The 16,383-nt window shown below is 42.9% G+C and overlaps 1 protein-coding gene across 5 annotated transcripts in view; it reads left to right on the top strand.

The window, feature by feature from the left end:
* Window positions 1-16,383, top strand: part of KDM4C (lysine demethylase 4C) — a 233,028-nt gene that overhangs the window by 52,653 nt on the left and 163,992 nt on the right. For all 5 annotated transcript variants that reach the window (XM_029054687.2, XM_029054686.2, XM_029054688.1 and 2 more), the window contains one exon: window positions 14,126-14,175. In XM_029054687.2, coding sequence (XP_028910520.1) covers window positions 14,126-14,175 — 50 coding nt within the window. The remainder of the gene's footprint in view (window positions 1-14,125; window positions 14,176-16,383) is intronic.

Raw genomic sequence — 16,383 nt, 5'->3', positions numbered from 1 at the left:
TTTGTAGGAGCCATCCTCCTTTGTCATCACACTTCCCTTTACTCTCTTTCAGTTTCTTTAATGCCTTCTTCCTTCCTCCCCCTCCTCTGGACCTATTCTCTGTCTTCTCGGGTATTACTTTGTCCCCCTTTTCCATAGATGCCTTCCCCACCTGCTGGATTACCTTAATTGAGATCTCTTCCACCTGCAGCTTCTTCTCCATTCCATTTTCTTCCCCTCCTTCCATTATTCCTGTTCCTCTTCTCCACTCTTCTCCATCTCCTATCTCAGCTGAAACTTATTGCAACATTGCAACAGGCATGTGACCCTCCACATATTCATACCTGGCTTCAACCATGTACATTGGCTAGGTTGTGGTTATTGCTGTTTGTGCTGTCATGCCCCCTCTTCCCATACTTTTAACAGGTAACTGTAGTACACTTGAAGCTGAAGTGGCATTTCAATCCACACTTGAAACATATCAAGGACTATCCACAGTATTGACAAAGGCTCCTTTCTATGCCCAGACAAGTGGAAAACAGCCACTACTTTGAGAATCTTTTGAGGTGTTGCAATAACAAGGCTAGAATTTCATTTTTGCCCATCATTAGTGGGCAAAATATTTTAGAAATGTCTGAATGTAAAGAAAGAAAATAGGGAAGTATTTTAAGCCCAGCGATACTGTAGAATACAAGGAATTTGAAATATCAAAAAGCCTTTTAAGAACTCCAAGCCCCCGACATTTTTATTCACTCCAGAGCTACAGACTCTTTTTTTGTTCAAATTTCTCCAGACCTGTTTTCATCACTTTCTTGAATATGATGATGCTGAGTCCAGTATAAAGTCCACTGCTTCAATCTTGGTCTCTTCTGTTATCTCCTCCCTCATTTTTTTTTAAAGTTACTTTTGTCCCCCCCACTTCTCATTTCTCTAGATTTAATTTTCAGGAAAAAAAAATCTGAATGTAATTTCCAGAGAAATCAAGAAAATTAATACACAAACTGATTTGATGGACCCCATTAGAGTATTTTTAAGGTAGGAGCAAGGGGTCAATGATGAAGAGATGAGATCAAGGTTGGCATTAGAAGAGTGGTGTAGGTGGGTAGAGGGTGTGTGAATAAGAAAAATCAGTCATTAGATCGATCGATCATACTTATTGAGCACTTACTGTGTGCAGAGAACTGTACTAAGCGCTTACATGAGGTAGGGAAAAAATTGCTAACATGGGAATAAAGGAAAACTAATGAGCATGAGAACAGGAGTTGGAGACAATGGGAATCGTAAGCCATACTGATTTAACAAAAAAATTACCACAGTTCTTAAAAATCTCATCAATAACTATATCACTTTAACTTAGAAGAGAAGTAGACTTTCCTGCAAACATATTTCCCTCTAGGGTGCTAAAATCAATTATTAGCCAGTTCCCAGAAATGTTAAACAAAAGGTCAGATCTGAACATGAGGAAAAAACATGTGTACTGTTTAAAATCTACCCTTGTGAGAAGCAGGTTGAACAATGTAGGCAGCTCTTCCTACCTTGTAGTAGTAATTGTATTAAGAGTATTTATGTATGAGAATAACAAAGCTCCATTGCAAACACGTGGGAAGTGAAGGGAGTCCATTGATGGTCTGTTACCAAGGCTCATCTGGTAATTACATTATAGAAATTAACTTCATGCTATGGCAGGACCAAATCTGAGAGGCTTTAGCAAAACAAGTTAAGGGCACCTCTTAGCAATAAGTTGAGATGGGAAAATACAAAAATGGACCATTTTGATATGTGTGGACTTAGCAAAGGAGGTGGACTCCCCCTCTAGACTGTAAGTTCATTGTGGGCAGGGAATGTGTTTTATTGTTATATTGTACTCTCCCAAGTGCTTGTTACAGTGCTCTGCACCCAGTAAGTACTCAATAAATACAACTGACTTACTGATTGAGTCAGTGGGAAGGGCAGGGGGATGGCGACAGGGAGGAGAACCCAGGTGTATATGTGGACTTGGGCCTTTTAAAGCAGTATACCTTAATGTAAATTCTCATATACCCAGGTCACCTTCCAGCTCAGGTGACCTGGAAACCCCAAAGATATGAATAATCAAAAGATATATTTTGCCATGCAAGTTGAAGGTTCTTTAGCTGAGGCACACCTCCACATTTGCTCAGGCCATGCGGCTGAGCCCCAGAGCCTCCAGTGCCTCCAACCTTCTCGCCATGTGGTTCTCATGAGTCCTTCCTCCTGATTGATTGTGCACATCACCTGGAACCACTGCCCTGTGAGCCAGTGTGACAGAGGGAGGTTACTTGCCCATCCTGCAGCAGCTGTGGAGAGGGGAGTGGTGGTGCTCCCTAACCAAAAAGCTTCCAACTTTTCCCGTGGGAGTTGTGGCATCGAGCAGGACTGGACATTCTGAGCCCTGCTCACCACGCATGCATTATTCCAGTGCTGTATCCCTTTTGGTGAAAGTTAGAAACCTTTCACCTTGGGTCTGTCACCACCCTCTCCACCCCACCAGCCCCAAATTGATTTATGCTGTAAAAGGTCAGTGCTGTGCTGCTGATTCCGTATCTGGCCAGTTCATGGACCATACTCGACATCAATGGCAGGAAGACATTATCAACAGTGAAGTCCTGGAATGCAGCCATTTCATTACCATTAAGGCAATGCTGTAGGCGACACAGCTTCTCTGGGTGGGACATCATAACATCTCCAGAATATATCGAGCTCCAGCTGAGAGAAGCCTATAATTGGATCTCTTTATGTTTCATTTCAAGCTTCGTTGGTTGTAGTTTCAACTTCTAGTAGAAATCTAAGACAATATTTATAAAGTTCCTTGAAAGAATCTGAGATGATATAAATCCAATCAGATAGCATCAATGCAATGATATATATGTATATATGCGTGTGTATATATATATATATATATATATATATATCATTGCATTGATATATATGTATTCACACACACACATATATTTATAATGATTACTTATAGTCTAATCTTTATTAAGTGCTCATAATATTAAGATCTCAATAAAAACTCAAAAGCCCTGAACAGGCTGAAGCCCTCCTAATGTTCCCAGTCAATCACATTGATTGACATGGTGGTATCTCAAATTTGGTTGGAATTGCACCAAAGGGCTTCCAGTTGGTAGCTCAGGCCCTGCTACGTTTGTGCACTGAGTTTACCTCTCAGCAGCTGCTAGTTCATATCACCACCACCTACTCCGTAGTGTGACTTGGGTTCCTTTTGGGTCCTGATGAAAATTGATCCTGATTTGGACAGCAGATTTCTAGAGTTTGGCTTGAGCTGGAACTGAAATAGGACCAGGAAGGTTGGACTGGGGTGGGTTCCAAGACGAGTTGATGTATTTTGCTCTACAAAACATTATTAGGGTGAAATCCTTCAAGATGACATGAAAAATGGGCATTTTAAATGCCTACTGATCAATCAGACTCATAGTTTGAATTTATTTAGGTCACTCAATCTTCCAAGCAGTGGGTGACACTGAAGAAGAGGGAAGTGGGACTATCTGTGAAACTCAGGAGGAAGGAACCCAGATTGACTGTGCATGTGTGCTGCTTTTCTCTGAAACTGAAGTGTGTGGGCAAACCTGGAGTTGGCCCCCGCAGCAGGGGGAATCCCAATCTGGGCCGCTTTTGCCAGGGCACTGCCAGCCCCTTGGAAGGCTTCCTGCTGCCTCATGGCCCCTCTCCTAACTCATCAGCCCAGAGTGCGGAAAGCACTGAGGGGATAGTTGGGGAGGGAGCTGGAGCTCACTGAGAGCTGATGATGCTACTGACACCGCCACCAGGCTCTAAGGTCAAAGAGAGAGGTGTGTGCATGCAAACAGTTCCCAACAGTTCCCACCGCTGGTCCAGTGGATAGGCTTTCTCTTCCCCGCCCCCCGCCACCGCCTTATCAGGAAAGAGATGTGAACTGAACCCGCTCCATAGTAGTAGCTCTTCAGGAGGGCTCGTGCTTCCCAAGGTCCAGTGTGGGATGGAAACTGTCTCATCTGATTGAATTGCATCTACCCCATGCCTGGCACAGACACAAATACCAGAAAAAAAATAAGTACATAAGTGCTTTGGGAGATTGTGACTGCTTAAATGCTGAGGTGTTGAAAAGGTACTGAGGTAGTAGTTGGCAGAATTTAATCTAGGGTGGCTCAGGTCTTGGAGCTCAACTTTTGAATGTTTACATTTTGTTCCTATTGAAAATACAGTTCATGGTTGAGCAGGAGGACCTAGACATAAGCAGATAGGTAAACACCAAAGAGAACGGTGTAAGTATCCACCAGTCTTTTTTTTTTTTTGTGGTTGGCTGAGCTGCCAATGAGTCCCTAAATCTGTGGGGCTGGGGGAAAGCACTCCCTTGTGGTCTCTCTCTCTCTCTCTGCCTGGTCTTTCTCTCTTTCACAATCTCTCACTAATTAGGCTCATTGCTTTCCTTTGTTACCTTTGCCAAAGGGCAGAGTTTCTTCACTCTGCCACAGAAGACAATTCACTCAAGTCTTCCTTATATAAAAAGGCTAAGGAGACCTTGGGGAAGCTGTCAGAACTGCTGTCTTCAAATGTTCGGACTGCAGTCTGGGGTTAAACTGGCCTTGAGAGGAGATCAATCAGGGGCTATTCCTCTCCTGCTTGTTCACCTTCCCACTCCCTCTGCAGTTCCAGCCCTGTCTTCGCCACCCCCATGGCCCCAGGAACAGAGCCATGGGTTACCTCCAGGGACACAGAGACAGTTTCTTTTTTTTAAATGGTACTTTTCAAGCCTATAATAATGTTGGTATTTGTTAAGCACTTACTATGTGCCGAACACTGTTCTAAGCGCTGGGGTAGACACAGGGGAATCAGTTTGTCCCACGTGGGGCGCTCAGTCTTAATCCCCATTTTACAGATGAGGTAACTGAGGCACCGAGAAGTTAAGTGACTTGCCCAAAGTCACACAGCTGACAAGTGGCAGAGCCAGTGTGCCAGACACTGTAAAAACTCTGGGGTAGATACAAGATAAGTTGGAAACAGCCCCAGTCCCACATGGGGCTCACAGTCTTAATCCCCATTTTAAAGATGAGGGAACTGAGGCACAGAGAAGTTGTGACTTGCCCAAGGTCATAGAGCAGACAAGTGTTTGAGCTGGGATTAGAATCCAAGTCCTCTGACTCCAAGGCCGATGCTCTTTCCACTAAACCATGCTGCTTCTCATTATCGATTATCAGCCTTCTCCCTCTTCCCTGTGTCTACAGCTGCTCTCCTGTCCTATTCTCATTCCTATTCTTGACACAGCAATTGCCCCTATATCCTGCCCCAGTTCCTACCCCAACTAAAGCCTCTTTTCATTCCCTGGAAAAGGTAAAATCTATCCCAAGGGGTAGACTTTGCCACTTTTCTCCTTTATCTCAGCTCTCTAGAGATAGCTCCTGGGTCCTACCCTTCTGCCTTCTCTTCCCCAATGCCTGCATCTTCCCCTCCTCAGTTGGTCTAGCAGCAATCAATCATATTTAATGAGCAAATACTGTGTAAAGAGTACTATACTAAGCGCTTGGGAGAGTACAATACAGCAATTTAACAGAGTTCATAGACAGGTTCCCTGCCCACAAAGAGCTTACAGTCTAGAGGTGGAAACAGACAATAATATAACTAAATGACTTACAGATATTCATTCCATTCTACTTATTGAGCGCTTACTGTGTGCAAAGCACTGTATTAAGCACTTAAGTACATAAGTGCTGTGGGGCTGAGGGAGTGGTGACTCAAGGGAGGAAATCAGGGCATTGCAGAAGGGAGTGGGAGAAGAGAAATGAGGGCTTAGTCTGCGAAGTCCTCTTGGAGGTGTGCTATCAATAAAGCTTTGAAGAAGGGGTAAGTAATTGTCTGTCAAATATGAAGGGGGAGGGCGTTCCAGACCAGAGGCAAGATGTAGGCTAGAGGTTGGAGGCGAAATAGACAAGATCAAGGTTACAGTGAGTAGATTGGCATTAAAGGAGTGAAGTATGTAGGCTGGGTTGTAGTAGGAGAATAGCGAGGTAGGGTAGGAAGGGGCAAGGTGATTGCTTTAAAGTTGATGGTAAGTAGTTTCTGTTTGATGTGGAGATGGATGGGCAACCACTGGAGGTTCTTGAGGAGTGGGGAGACCTGGACTAAACGTTTTTGTAGAAAAACGATCTGGGCAGCAGAGTGAAGTATGGACTGGAGTGGGGAGAGACAGGAGTAAGAGAGGTCAGCAAGAAGGCTGATAAGTAATCAACGCAGGATAGGATAAGTGCTTGGATTAATGTACTAGCTGGATGGATGGAGCAGAAAGTGCAGAATTTAGTGATATTGTCAAGGTTGAACTAACAGGATTTAGGGATGGATTGAATAAGAGAGATAAGTCAAGAATAATGCCAAGTTTATGGGCTTGTGGGACAGAAAGGATGGCGGTGCTGTCTGCAGCATTGGGAAAATCAAGGGAAGGACAGGGTTTGGGTGGGAAGATAAGGAGTTCTGTTTTGGACATGTTAAGTTGGAAGTGTTGGTGGGTCATCCAAGTAGAGATGTCCTGAAGGCAGGAGGACATGTGAGACTGCAGAGAGGGAGAGAGATCAGGGCTGGGGATGTAGATTTGGGAATCTTCTGCATAGAGGTGGTAGTTGAAGCCATGGGAGTGAATGAGTTCTCCAAGAGGGTAGGTGAGCAGCAAAGACTTCCTTTCCTCTTCCTTTCCCATCCCTCTTATATTGTCATGATTTTCGCTGTTGTCCCTGGCATGGCATGGCATAAATCTGTGGCTCTGCTGAAACTCCATTGCCCTGCTGCTGCACTGAGTGTTTCTGGGGCTTGTCTTAGAAATTCTGTCCACTGTCCAAACTAGATGTCCTAGGAATGGTTGGGGCAAAATCCCTCTTCTCACACTTTCTCCTGCTTCCTCCTGGGAACTCCTCCACTTTTCCAGTTCTAGGAGGTCTGTATGGTAGCAAAACAATGGCAATTATTGAGTTCCTTCCAAGTGCAATTCACTGTACTAATGGGTTGTCTGAAATCTGGGATGGCTCCACTGCCTTCTTTACATTTGGAACACTGTGGCAGATTAAACCAAGGCTGTTCCTGTCTGGAGGTGGCAAGGAGCCTGAGGATTATTCTTTACCAGTAGCAATGAACAGGACTTTTTATTGTTATAGCCTTGGCTAAATTTAACCTATTTTTCTTTTCTTATGTCCCCCATCTCTTTCTTCATCCTTCTCCCTCTTCCGTCTAGATTGGGAAGCAGCCCATGTGGTCCAGAGACTATGCCCGAATCCCTGGCCTTGTATTTCTCCCCCAGCGCTTAGTGCAGTGCTTGCAAATGTTTAATGAATATCAGTGTGCAGATGATGATGATAGTGGTACTTGTCAACAAGTGCTCAAGCACTTGATGTGTGTCAAGTGCTTACTATGTACTATACATTGGGGTAGGTACCAGAGGTATGTCTGTCAGGTCAGACATACACCCTGTCCCACATGGGGCTCACAATGTAATAGGGAGAGAGAACAGGCATTTAATCCCCATTTTACAGAGGAAGAAACTGAGCTACAGAGCAGTTAAGTGACTCACCCAAGCTCACACAGCAGGCCAGTTGGCAGACCAGGATTAAAACCCAGGTACCCTGACACCCAGTGCTCTTTCCATTAGGCCATGGAGAGACAGAGGGCAGAGGGAGGAACAAAAAAAATCAGGCAGTGTTTCATTTTTCTTCCCATAACTATTTCAACCTCATTTTTTTTTACCCGGTTAATCTTTTTACACCTTTAAAGCAGACATCAATCACAGAATTTAAAAACAACATTAAACGTTTGAAACATTCAGGATTTCGGTCTCCAGACCCTTTCTAAACATCATCCTTTCACTCAACAAATTTTGCTTGTCTAGACTGGCTGCTATGAGTCCTTGTGCTATCAGTTATTTCCATAAAATGTTTTCATGTTAAGGTAATCTTTTCCAATGCTTTATCAACTATTTAAAAAGACCCAAACAAAGCAACACTAATAATACAATATTTCTAGAGTGCAGGTTATGGGATTGCAGAGGTGAATTCATTTCATTATTTTTTTCAAAATCAATTACTAATATTAAGAGTTTGCAGTTTGTGAAGCACTCTCCTAGACACTGGGAAGAATATATGGCCACTGCCCACAGGGCATCTGCGGTCTAAAGTGGAGGAAGTCAGACATACAAGGAAAGAGAAAACCCAAAAGAAGGATACAGACGAGATAAAGTAAATCAGAAAAAAAAATAGCAGATGATACCTAGTCAAGGTGGGTGGTCCTTGTTTAGTTGTTTTAATCCTGAGTTGAAGGAAATTTACCAAAACAAGTCCCCAACCTTTTCAGAATTGAGCAAGATTCCCCACAGAAAATACATCTTAATGCTGTGTGAGCCTTACAATACCTAGAAAAAAAAAATTGGCAAGTCCACAAACTCATTTTTGGCCCAGCTTTCCTCCTTTCTTTTCTTGCCCCTCCTGCCTCCATATTCAGTCATATTTATTAGAGAAGCAGTGTGGCTTGGTGAAAAGAACATGGGCTTGGAAGTCAGAGGTCATGGGTTCTAATCCTGTCTCCGCCACTTGTCAGCTGTGTGACTTTGGGCAAGTCATTTCACTTCTCTGTGCCTCAGTTACTTCATCTGTAAAATGGGGATTAAGACTGTGAGCCCCATGTGGGATAACTTAATTACCTTGTATCTACCCCAGCGCTTAGAATAGTGCTTGGCACATAGTAAGCGCTCAATAAATATCAGCATTATTAAGTGCTTACTGTGTGCCGATCATTGTACTAACCACTTACTAATTCTGTTACCTCATGAATTTGTGGAAAAATTTCTTTAAAGTTAACATTTTTACTGGCCCTCCCCAAATTCTCAGGCATATTGTGGTAAATGGCTACCTGTCTAACTGTACAATGTAATCATTTTTCTTTCGTGGTCTAGTAAAGTCCCAGATCACCCATCAGTATGTGATGGGCAACAGTGACATGGGAAAGAAGGAGCCTATACATTCACTTTCTTACACACAAATATGGGGCACTGATGCCTTTTAAGTGGTTACTTGTTAAACACTCTGTGCCACGCACCTTACTAAGCGTTGGGGTAGATACAAGATGATCAGCTCAGACACATTCCCTATCCGAAATGGGGCTCACAGGTATTGAGTCCTCATTTTGCAGGTGAGGTAATTGAGGCTCAAAGAAGTTAAGTGACTAGATCTAGGTCACATAGGCAAATGGCTGATCAGGATTAGAACCCAGGTTCTCTTACTCCCAGGCCTGTGCTCTTGCCCCTAGGCCACACTATTTCCCACTTCCCCTAAGTGCTGCATCACTTCTGTGTGAGCTCATTCTCTGCTGCAGTCACTCCCAAATCAGACGGCAATGGGATGTCCCTAATGGATTCCAGGCAGTTCCTTACCAGGGATAGGTCCCCTGCAGTCTGGGGTTTCTGGACAGTTGCAAATCTGGGCAGTGAGGAGGTGCATTTCCATGGTTTTTGTATGAGGAAAAGTGCTTCTCAAGAATTTCCCTTGCAAAACTACTACCTTTAATGTCTCATTATGCCCCCCCCGACCAAATTACTTCAACTATATAATTAAAACATTAATTAACAATTGGATCTAATAAATGTACTCACTTTAGAATTAATGTAATTGATTTTTTGTGGCAGAAATATTACGGCTTGTTAATCAACATCAACAGTAATGTGAAAATGTACCGTAATCACATATGAAATCCGCATTAACTGATTCTTCCTTTTGACATAGTAGATTAGTAATTTGTCATGATTAAAAATTACTGTGTAATTTAATTGCATTAAAAGTTATGAGTACTTTGGGCAGTGTATTCTGGGTTCTTAAATTTCTGCTTCATGAAATCAATTTTGGTTAACAAGAATTAGATGAAAATTTAGATAGGAGATTGAGAGAGCATTCTTTGTTGTATGTTGGAGATTATTATATGAGAAAAAAACATATATTACTTATATCTCTGATTCAGAAGGTATTAGGGGCCATTGTAGCTCTGAGTATAAATATTACTGTCAGGGAAAAAAAAAAGTTCTATAAATGTTCAGTGATATTGAAATTCATACATAAATTCATAAAACTGAATTATTAACAGAGATTCCATGTCTTCATGCAGGGGATCAAAACTACTTTCTTTTCTTGATTTTTTTCTTGTCTTTATATACCCTTCCCTTCCCTCTTTTCCTATTTTTCTGGTAGTGGTTTTTCTTTTCCTGTACTGACTCTTTTTTTTTCTTTTTGCAGGTATTTTTGGGTGTGGCAGGGTGGGGAGGGGACTAGTTGTTTCATGTCTCTATTTTCACTTTTCCTTCACATCTTTGTGACTCATGCCATTTCTCCCAACAAACTGTACTTGCCAACTGGGAAGATAGCAAGTTATGAGAAGCAGTGTGGCCTATTGGAAAGAACAGCAGCTGGGTGGTCTGAGGACCTTGGGTTATAATTCCAGCTCTGCCATTTCAGTGTCAGTCAATTAATGGTATTTATTGAATTCTTACTATGTGTACTTGCCTGCTGTGTGATCTTGAGCAAGTAATTTAATTTTTCTGGGCCTCAGTTTCCTCATGTGTAAAATGGGGATTAAATTTTACTTAATCTGTGAGCCCCATATGGGACAGGTACTGAGTCCAATATAATTATCTTGTATCTACCCCGGCCCTTGGTACAGGACTTAGCCCATAGTGTTTAACAAATACCATAAGTTTTGGAAGTCATCTGCATAGGATTGGTATCCAAAGCTACATGAGCAGATAAACTCCCTGAGAGAGTGAGTGTAGGGTGAGAAGAGTAGGGGACCTAGGCTAGAGGCTTGTGGGACTTCTGCAGTTAGGGAATGGAAGGGGAGCACAGGGAACAAATTTGAGAAGAGTGTTCAGAGAGCAAGGCAGAGAACCAGTGAGTTCTGTTTTGGCAAAACCAAGATTTTGATAGCATTCCAAGGAGCAGGGTGGGGGAGGATGATCCCTGTCAAAGGTGGCCAAGGGGTCAATCAGTGGTATTTGAGTGCTTACTGGGTGCAGAGCATTGTACTGAACACTTGGGAGAGTACAATACAAAAGAATTGGTAGACATGTTCCCTGCTCACAAGGAGTTTACAATCTAGAGGGGGAGACAGACATATAAATATAAATGGGGGTGAGGCTGGGTGAATATTAAGTGCTTAAAGGGTAGAGAAGAATCAAGTGCATAGGTGGCACAGAAGGGAGACAGAATAGGAGAAATGAGGGTTTAGTCAGGGAGTCCTCTTAGAGGAGAAGGCTTTGAAGTTGGGGGGAGTGGTGGTCTGTCATATATGAAGGGGGACAGAGTTCCAGGTCAGAGAGAGGATGGAGGCAAGGGGTCGGTGGTGAGATATATGAGACTGAGATACAGTGAGAAGGTTGGTATTAGAGTGAAGTGTGTTGGCTGGACTGAAGTAGGAAATAAGTGAGGTAGAGGGGGTGAGCTGATTGAATGCTTTTAAGCCTATGGTAAGGAGTTTCTGCTTGATGCAGAGGTGGATGGTCAGTCACTGGAGGTTCTTGAGGAGAGGGACTGGATGGAACGGTATTCTAGAAAAATAATCCAGGCACCAGAGTGAAATAAGAAGTGGAGCGGGGAGAGACAGGAGATCATCAAGGAGGCTGATGCAGTAGATAAAGCAGATTAGGATAGAGTAGAGTTCATTGGTTTTGGCTATGATGTCTTTGGTGATTTGGGAGAGTGCAGACTCATCAAGTGAAGTGGGTGAAAATCTGATAATTGTGGTGGGGATAGATAACTGTGGTAGAGGCAATGAGTATGAACAGCCTGCTCAAGGAACAAGATAGGAATGAGAGGAGGGAGGTGGGATGGCAGCTGTAATTAGCTGTGGGATCCAGTAGAGACTTTTTTAGTTTAAGAAAAACTTGAGCAGAGGGGAGGGTGCCATTTGAGCACATAAGGTTGAAGATAGCAATAAGGGAGGGGAGGAGGGTGGGACCAATTCTCTTTGAATGATAGTGTAGGGGTTAGAGGTTCAGGTAGAGGTGGGACAGAGATCAGGTGGGAAATCTATACCCCATTACTTTTAGTTCTAGCCTACTTTCTTTTATGCCAGAGTCTGGGGACTTGTGCTAAATTGAATGGTGACTTTGTGGGATGTTGGAAATTATAGTTGTCTGAAGATGATATAGCTGTTTTTGAGATTACATCCAAATACTATTGAAAGAGAGAATCCCTTCTCACCGAGGCCATGAAAATCTGGTAGGGTCTGCTGATTGGGGGGGAAGAAATGATTAGTAAAGTTGCTAAGTTATGTGTGCTTAAACTTCTCATCCCTCTCCCTTAGTATACCCTTGTTTCTCTACATTTGCCCACTGGAAACCTTTTTGATCCATGAGGGGAATATATGTAGAAAGATAAATATTGTGTTTCCTTGGGGTTGGGTGGACCTTCCAGAACAGCTGGGTCTTTGCTCTAAGCAGGACAGGAAAGTGGGGAAAAACAGAATTTGGCTGAATCCAGTTACTTCTGGTCACCAATGTACATATTTCTTTTAACTCCAGGGAAAGGAGTTTGCAAAGGGCTCACTATAACAACTTACTGTATCAGCCTCTTTGCTGATTTCCCTGCCTCCTGTCTCTCCCACTCTAGTTCATAGTTCACTGTGCTGCCCAGATAATTTTTCCACAGAAACATTCAGTCCATGTTTCCCCACTCATCAAAGACTCCAGTGGTTACCCATCCACCTCCACATCAAAGAGAAATTCCTTACCATTGGCTTTAAAGCACTCAATCACCTTGTCCCCTCCTACCTCACCTTGCTATTATCCTACTACAACCCAGACCTCATATGTAACTCCTCTAATGCCAACCTACACACTGTACCTCGATCTCATCCATCTCGCTGTTGACCTCTCACTCATGTCCTGCCTCTGGCCTGGAATGCCCTCCCCCTTCATATCTGACAGACAATTGCTCCCCCTCCATCAAAGCCTTATTCAAGGCACATCTCCTCTAAGATGTCTTCCCCGACTAAGCCCTCTTTCCTTTTCTTTCACTCCCTTCTCCGTCGCCCTGCCTTTTGCTCCCTTTATTCATCCCCCCTCCCAGTTCCAAAGCAGAACTCTGGAGAGTAGCATTCGGAAGTAGCACTTCCTTCACCACAAAGCAAGGAGTTAAACTGCCAGCAGCGGTAGGACTCCACTCCTGCTTCTCAGTTCAATTTTCAGTGGTGAACCTGCTGGTTTCATTGGTCCCAGTTAACATGTTCAAAAATAATTAGGAGGAATAAGGCCAACTCATCTAGTATTAAAAAGGGATAGAAAGTTCATAAAAAAAGATTATATTGAGTAACCTGTGCTTTTAAAGTAAGTTAAACATTCATAGTCTGTTATGATCTGTGTAAAAAAAGCAAAATCAATTCATGTTTTGTTCTTTAAATTTGGAAGTCCTCAAATTAAGAAACATTTTTATTTCTGAATCTTGACATTATCTGAAAGGAGTAATGAGTATACGAAAGCAGATTTCTTGTCTTATAGTGAATACAAGAAATTTTTTTCTAAGCATCATAAATAAAATCTCACATTCTAAGATTGTGTGTTCACATTTTTTTCTGGGGTGGTAAATTACTTTAACCACAGTCATGCTTTTAATAGGAAATTGACAGCCTCGTTCTTCATTATTGGCTGTGAGAAATACCTCTGAAGAATACTTCTTAGACTGATAATTTCTGTTAAATTCAATTTTGTTGAAAATGACAACATTCACAGGGAAAAACAATCCTGGATAAATTCATGTTCACATAATTTACTACGTGTTTCTATCTTGGAATTAACACATTCAAAAAGTTTCCTTTTAGCCAATTTAGTGAAAACTATGTCAAATTCTAGTATTTTAAAATACCCTAAAACCATAAATTAGGTCACTTGAGTAGGATTTCACTGACTAGTGTCAAACTAAAATTTATAATTTTCTTAAAAAAAAAAAAAAAAGAAAAGCTTTTTCTTAGCGTGTTGTATACAGCCTAACGATTTTGAGAGTCTTTTCTCTTGGGTGAATTTTTGTCCCCAGCTAGAAGTTTTGATTTTTGTGTTTTGATGACCATGACTCTACAACATTTAAGTATTTATTTTATTAATATTTTTTAATTTTAGGTATGCCGTATCACCAGAGCATGGGAAACAACTTGAATGTCTAGCACAAGGTAAAGCTGTCTTCAGGATTTATTATTGAAGGCATCTGTCTTCACGGTTCTTAATTTTTCAGTATCATTTCTTTTAATACAGAAATTTGTCATTTTTCAAAACATGTCTATTTCTAAAATACTCTAAATATTATGAGTTACATCTGTGCATGGGTGTGTATATCTGTAGCTGTCCTTTGTTTGCCAAGATGATGCTACAGGCAGTGAGATCTGTCCATGCATGTAAGTGTGGCTGAAAAGAGTGATATGGGATTGACTCGCCCTTCTGCATCCTTTACAAATAAGGACAGATCCTTGTTGTGCTAGTAGGTTTATCCAACATTCTTCCTGTTTCTGTTTTCCACTCTACCTCCTTATGTCCCAGTCTTTGCAAAACCAAATTTCTGCTTGCCTGGCTGCTCTGTTGACTTTAGAGGTTTCCCAGCAGCCCCCCCTTGCTTTATCATTGTGTTTGAGACTGTGCTTCACCGTGCCTTGAAATGTTTTTCTGCCATCCAGGCTTGAAGGACCCTCTTTCAGTTCCTCGTACAGCAACTGCTTGACCAGCTGCCATTCATTCATCTCACATGCCCCACCCAGTGGATCTGTGGGTTCCATGAAGGTGCTATACAAGATGTCTTTCTCTTATTTGGTTACCAACAAACTGCACTGGTGATTATGAGCTGATGTTTGACATCATCACTAAACAATAGTAGGTCCTTGCTACCTAACATACCAACAGGTATTTTTCTTGATCTTTCAGCTTCTCCAGCCAAATATGCATCATCACCTCCCTCTCGTGAATCAGCCTATCAGGCACTCATATTGCTATGAGTCTGCCAGACCTTTATAGAATCTTTCTCCTCGTCAGCGTCAGTCATGGTGGGGGCAAATGATGAGTGTGATACTGTGCTTCTGTTTTTGAGATAAGGATAGTGTCGTTAGATACTCATTGATTCCTCTGGTCAGAGTAGGAAGATTTAAGACAGGTGATCGATTACAAGCATTAATTCAGAACAAGTAAGACTTTTTCCAAAAAAAAAATCAGGCCTCTAGGGCATAAGCTCGTTGCGGGCAGGGGACGTGTCTGCCAACTCTGTTGTATTATTCATTCATTCATTCATTCAATAGTATTTATTGAGCGCTTACTATGTGCAGAGCACTGTACTAAGCGCTTGGGATGAACAAGTCGGCAACAGATAGAGACAGTCCCTGCCGTTTGACGGGCTTACAGTCTAATCGGGGGAGATGGACAGACAAGAACAATGGCAATAAATAGAGTCAAGGGGAAGAACATCTCGTAAAAACAATGGCAACTAAATAGAATCAAGGCGATGTACAATTCATTAACAAAATAAATAGGGTAAAGAAAATATATACAGTTGAGCGGACGAGTACGGTGCTGTGGGGATGGGAAGGGAGAGGTGGAGGAGCAGAGGGAAAAGGGGAAAAAGAGGGTTTAGCTGCGGAGAGGTAAAGGGGGGATGGCAGAGGGAGTAGAGGGAGAAGAGGAGCTCAGTCTGGGAACGCCTCTTGGAGGAGGTGAGTTTGAAGTAGGGTTTTGAAGAGGGAAAGAGAATCGGTTTGGCGGAGGTGAGGAGGGAGGGCGTTCCAGGACCGCGGGAGGACGTGACCCAGGGGTCGACGGCGGGATAGGCGAGACCGAGGGACGGTGAGGAGGTGGGCGGCAGAGGAGCGGAGCGTGCGGGGTGGGTGGTAGAAAGAGAGAAGGGAGGAGAGGTAGGAAGGGGCAAGGTGATGGAGAGCCTTGAAGCCTAGAGTGAGGAGTTTTTGTTTGGAGCGGAGGTTGATAGGCAACCACTGGAGTTGTTTAAGAAGGGGAGTGACATGCCCAGATCGTTTCTGCAGGAAGATGAGCCGGGCAGCGGAGTGAAGAATAGACCGGAGCGGGGCGAGAGAGGAGGAAGGGAGGTCAGAGAGAAGGCTGACACAGTAGTCTAGCCGGGATATAACGAGAGCCCCTAACAGTAAGGTAGCCGTTTGGGTGGAGAGGAAAGGGCGGATCTTGGCGATATTGTAGAGGTGAAACCGGCAGTGGTTCCCTGACCGAGAACCGGGGACCGGGAACCGAGAGAGTATTATACTTTCTCAAGTGCTCAGTACAGTGTTCTACACATATTAGGCACTCAATAAATATCATTGATGATAGTGATGATGGGATTGTATGCTCGTTATGGGCAGGTGATGTGTCTGCTAATTCTGCTGTGT

Source organism: Ornithorhynchus anatinus, chromosome X5 (genome assembly GCF_004115215.2).
Source record: "Ornithorhynchus anatinus isolate Pmale09 chromosome X5, mOrnAna1.pri.v4, whole genome shotgun sequence".
Lineage (NCBI taxonomy): Eukaryota > Metazoa > Chordata > Mammalia > Monotremata > Ornithorhynchidae > Ornithorhynchus > Ornithorhynchus anatinus.
Note: the sequence above shows the minus strand (reverse complement) of the source record. Positions and strands in the feature narration are given on the sequence as shown.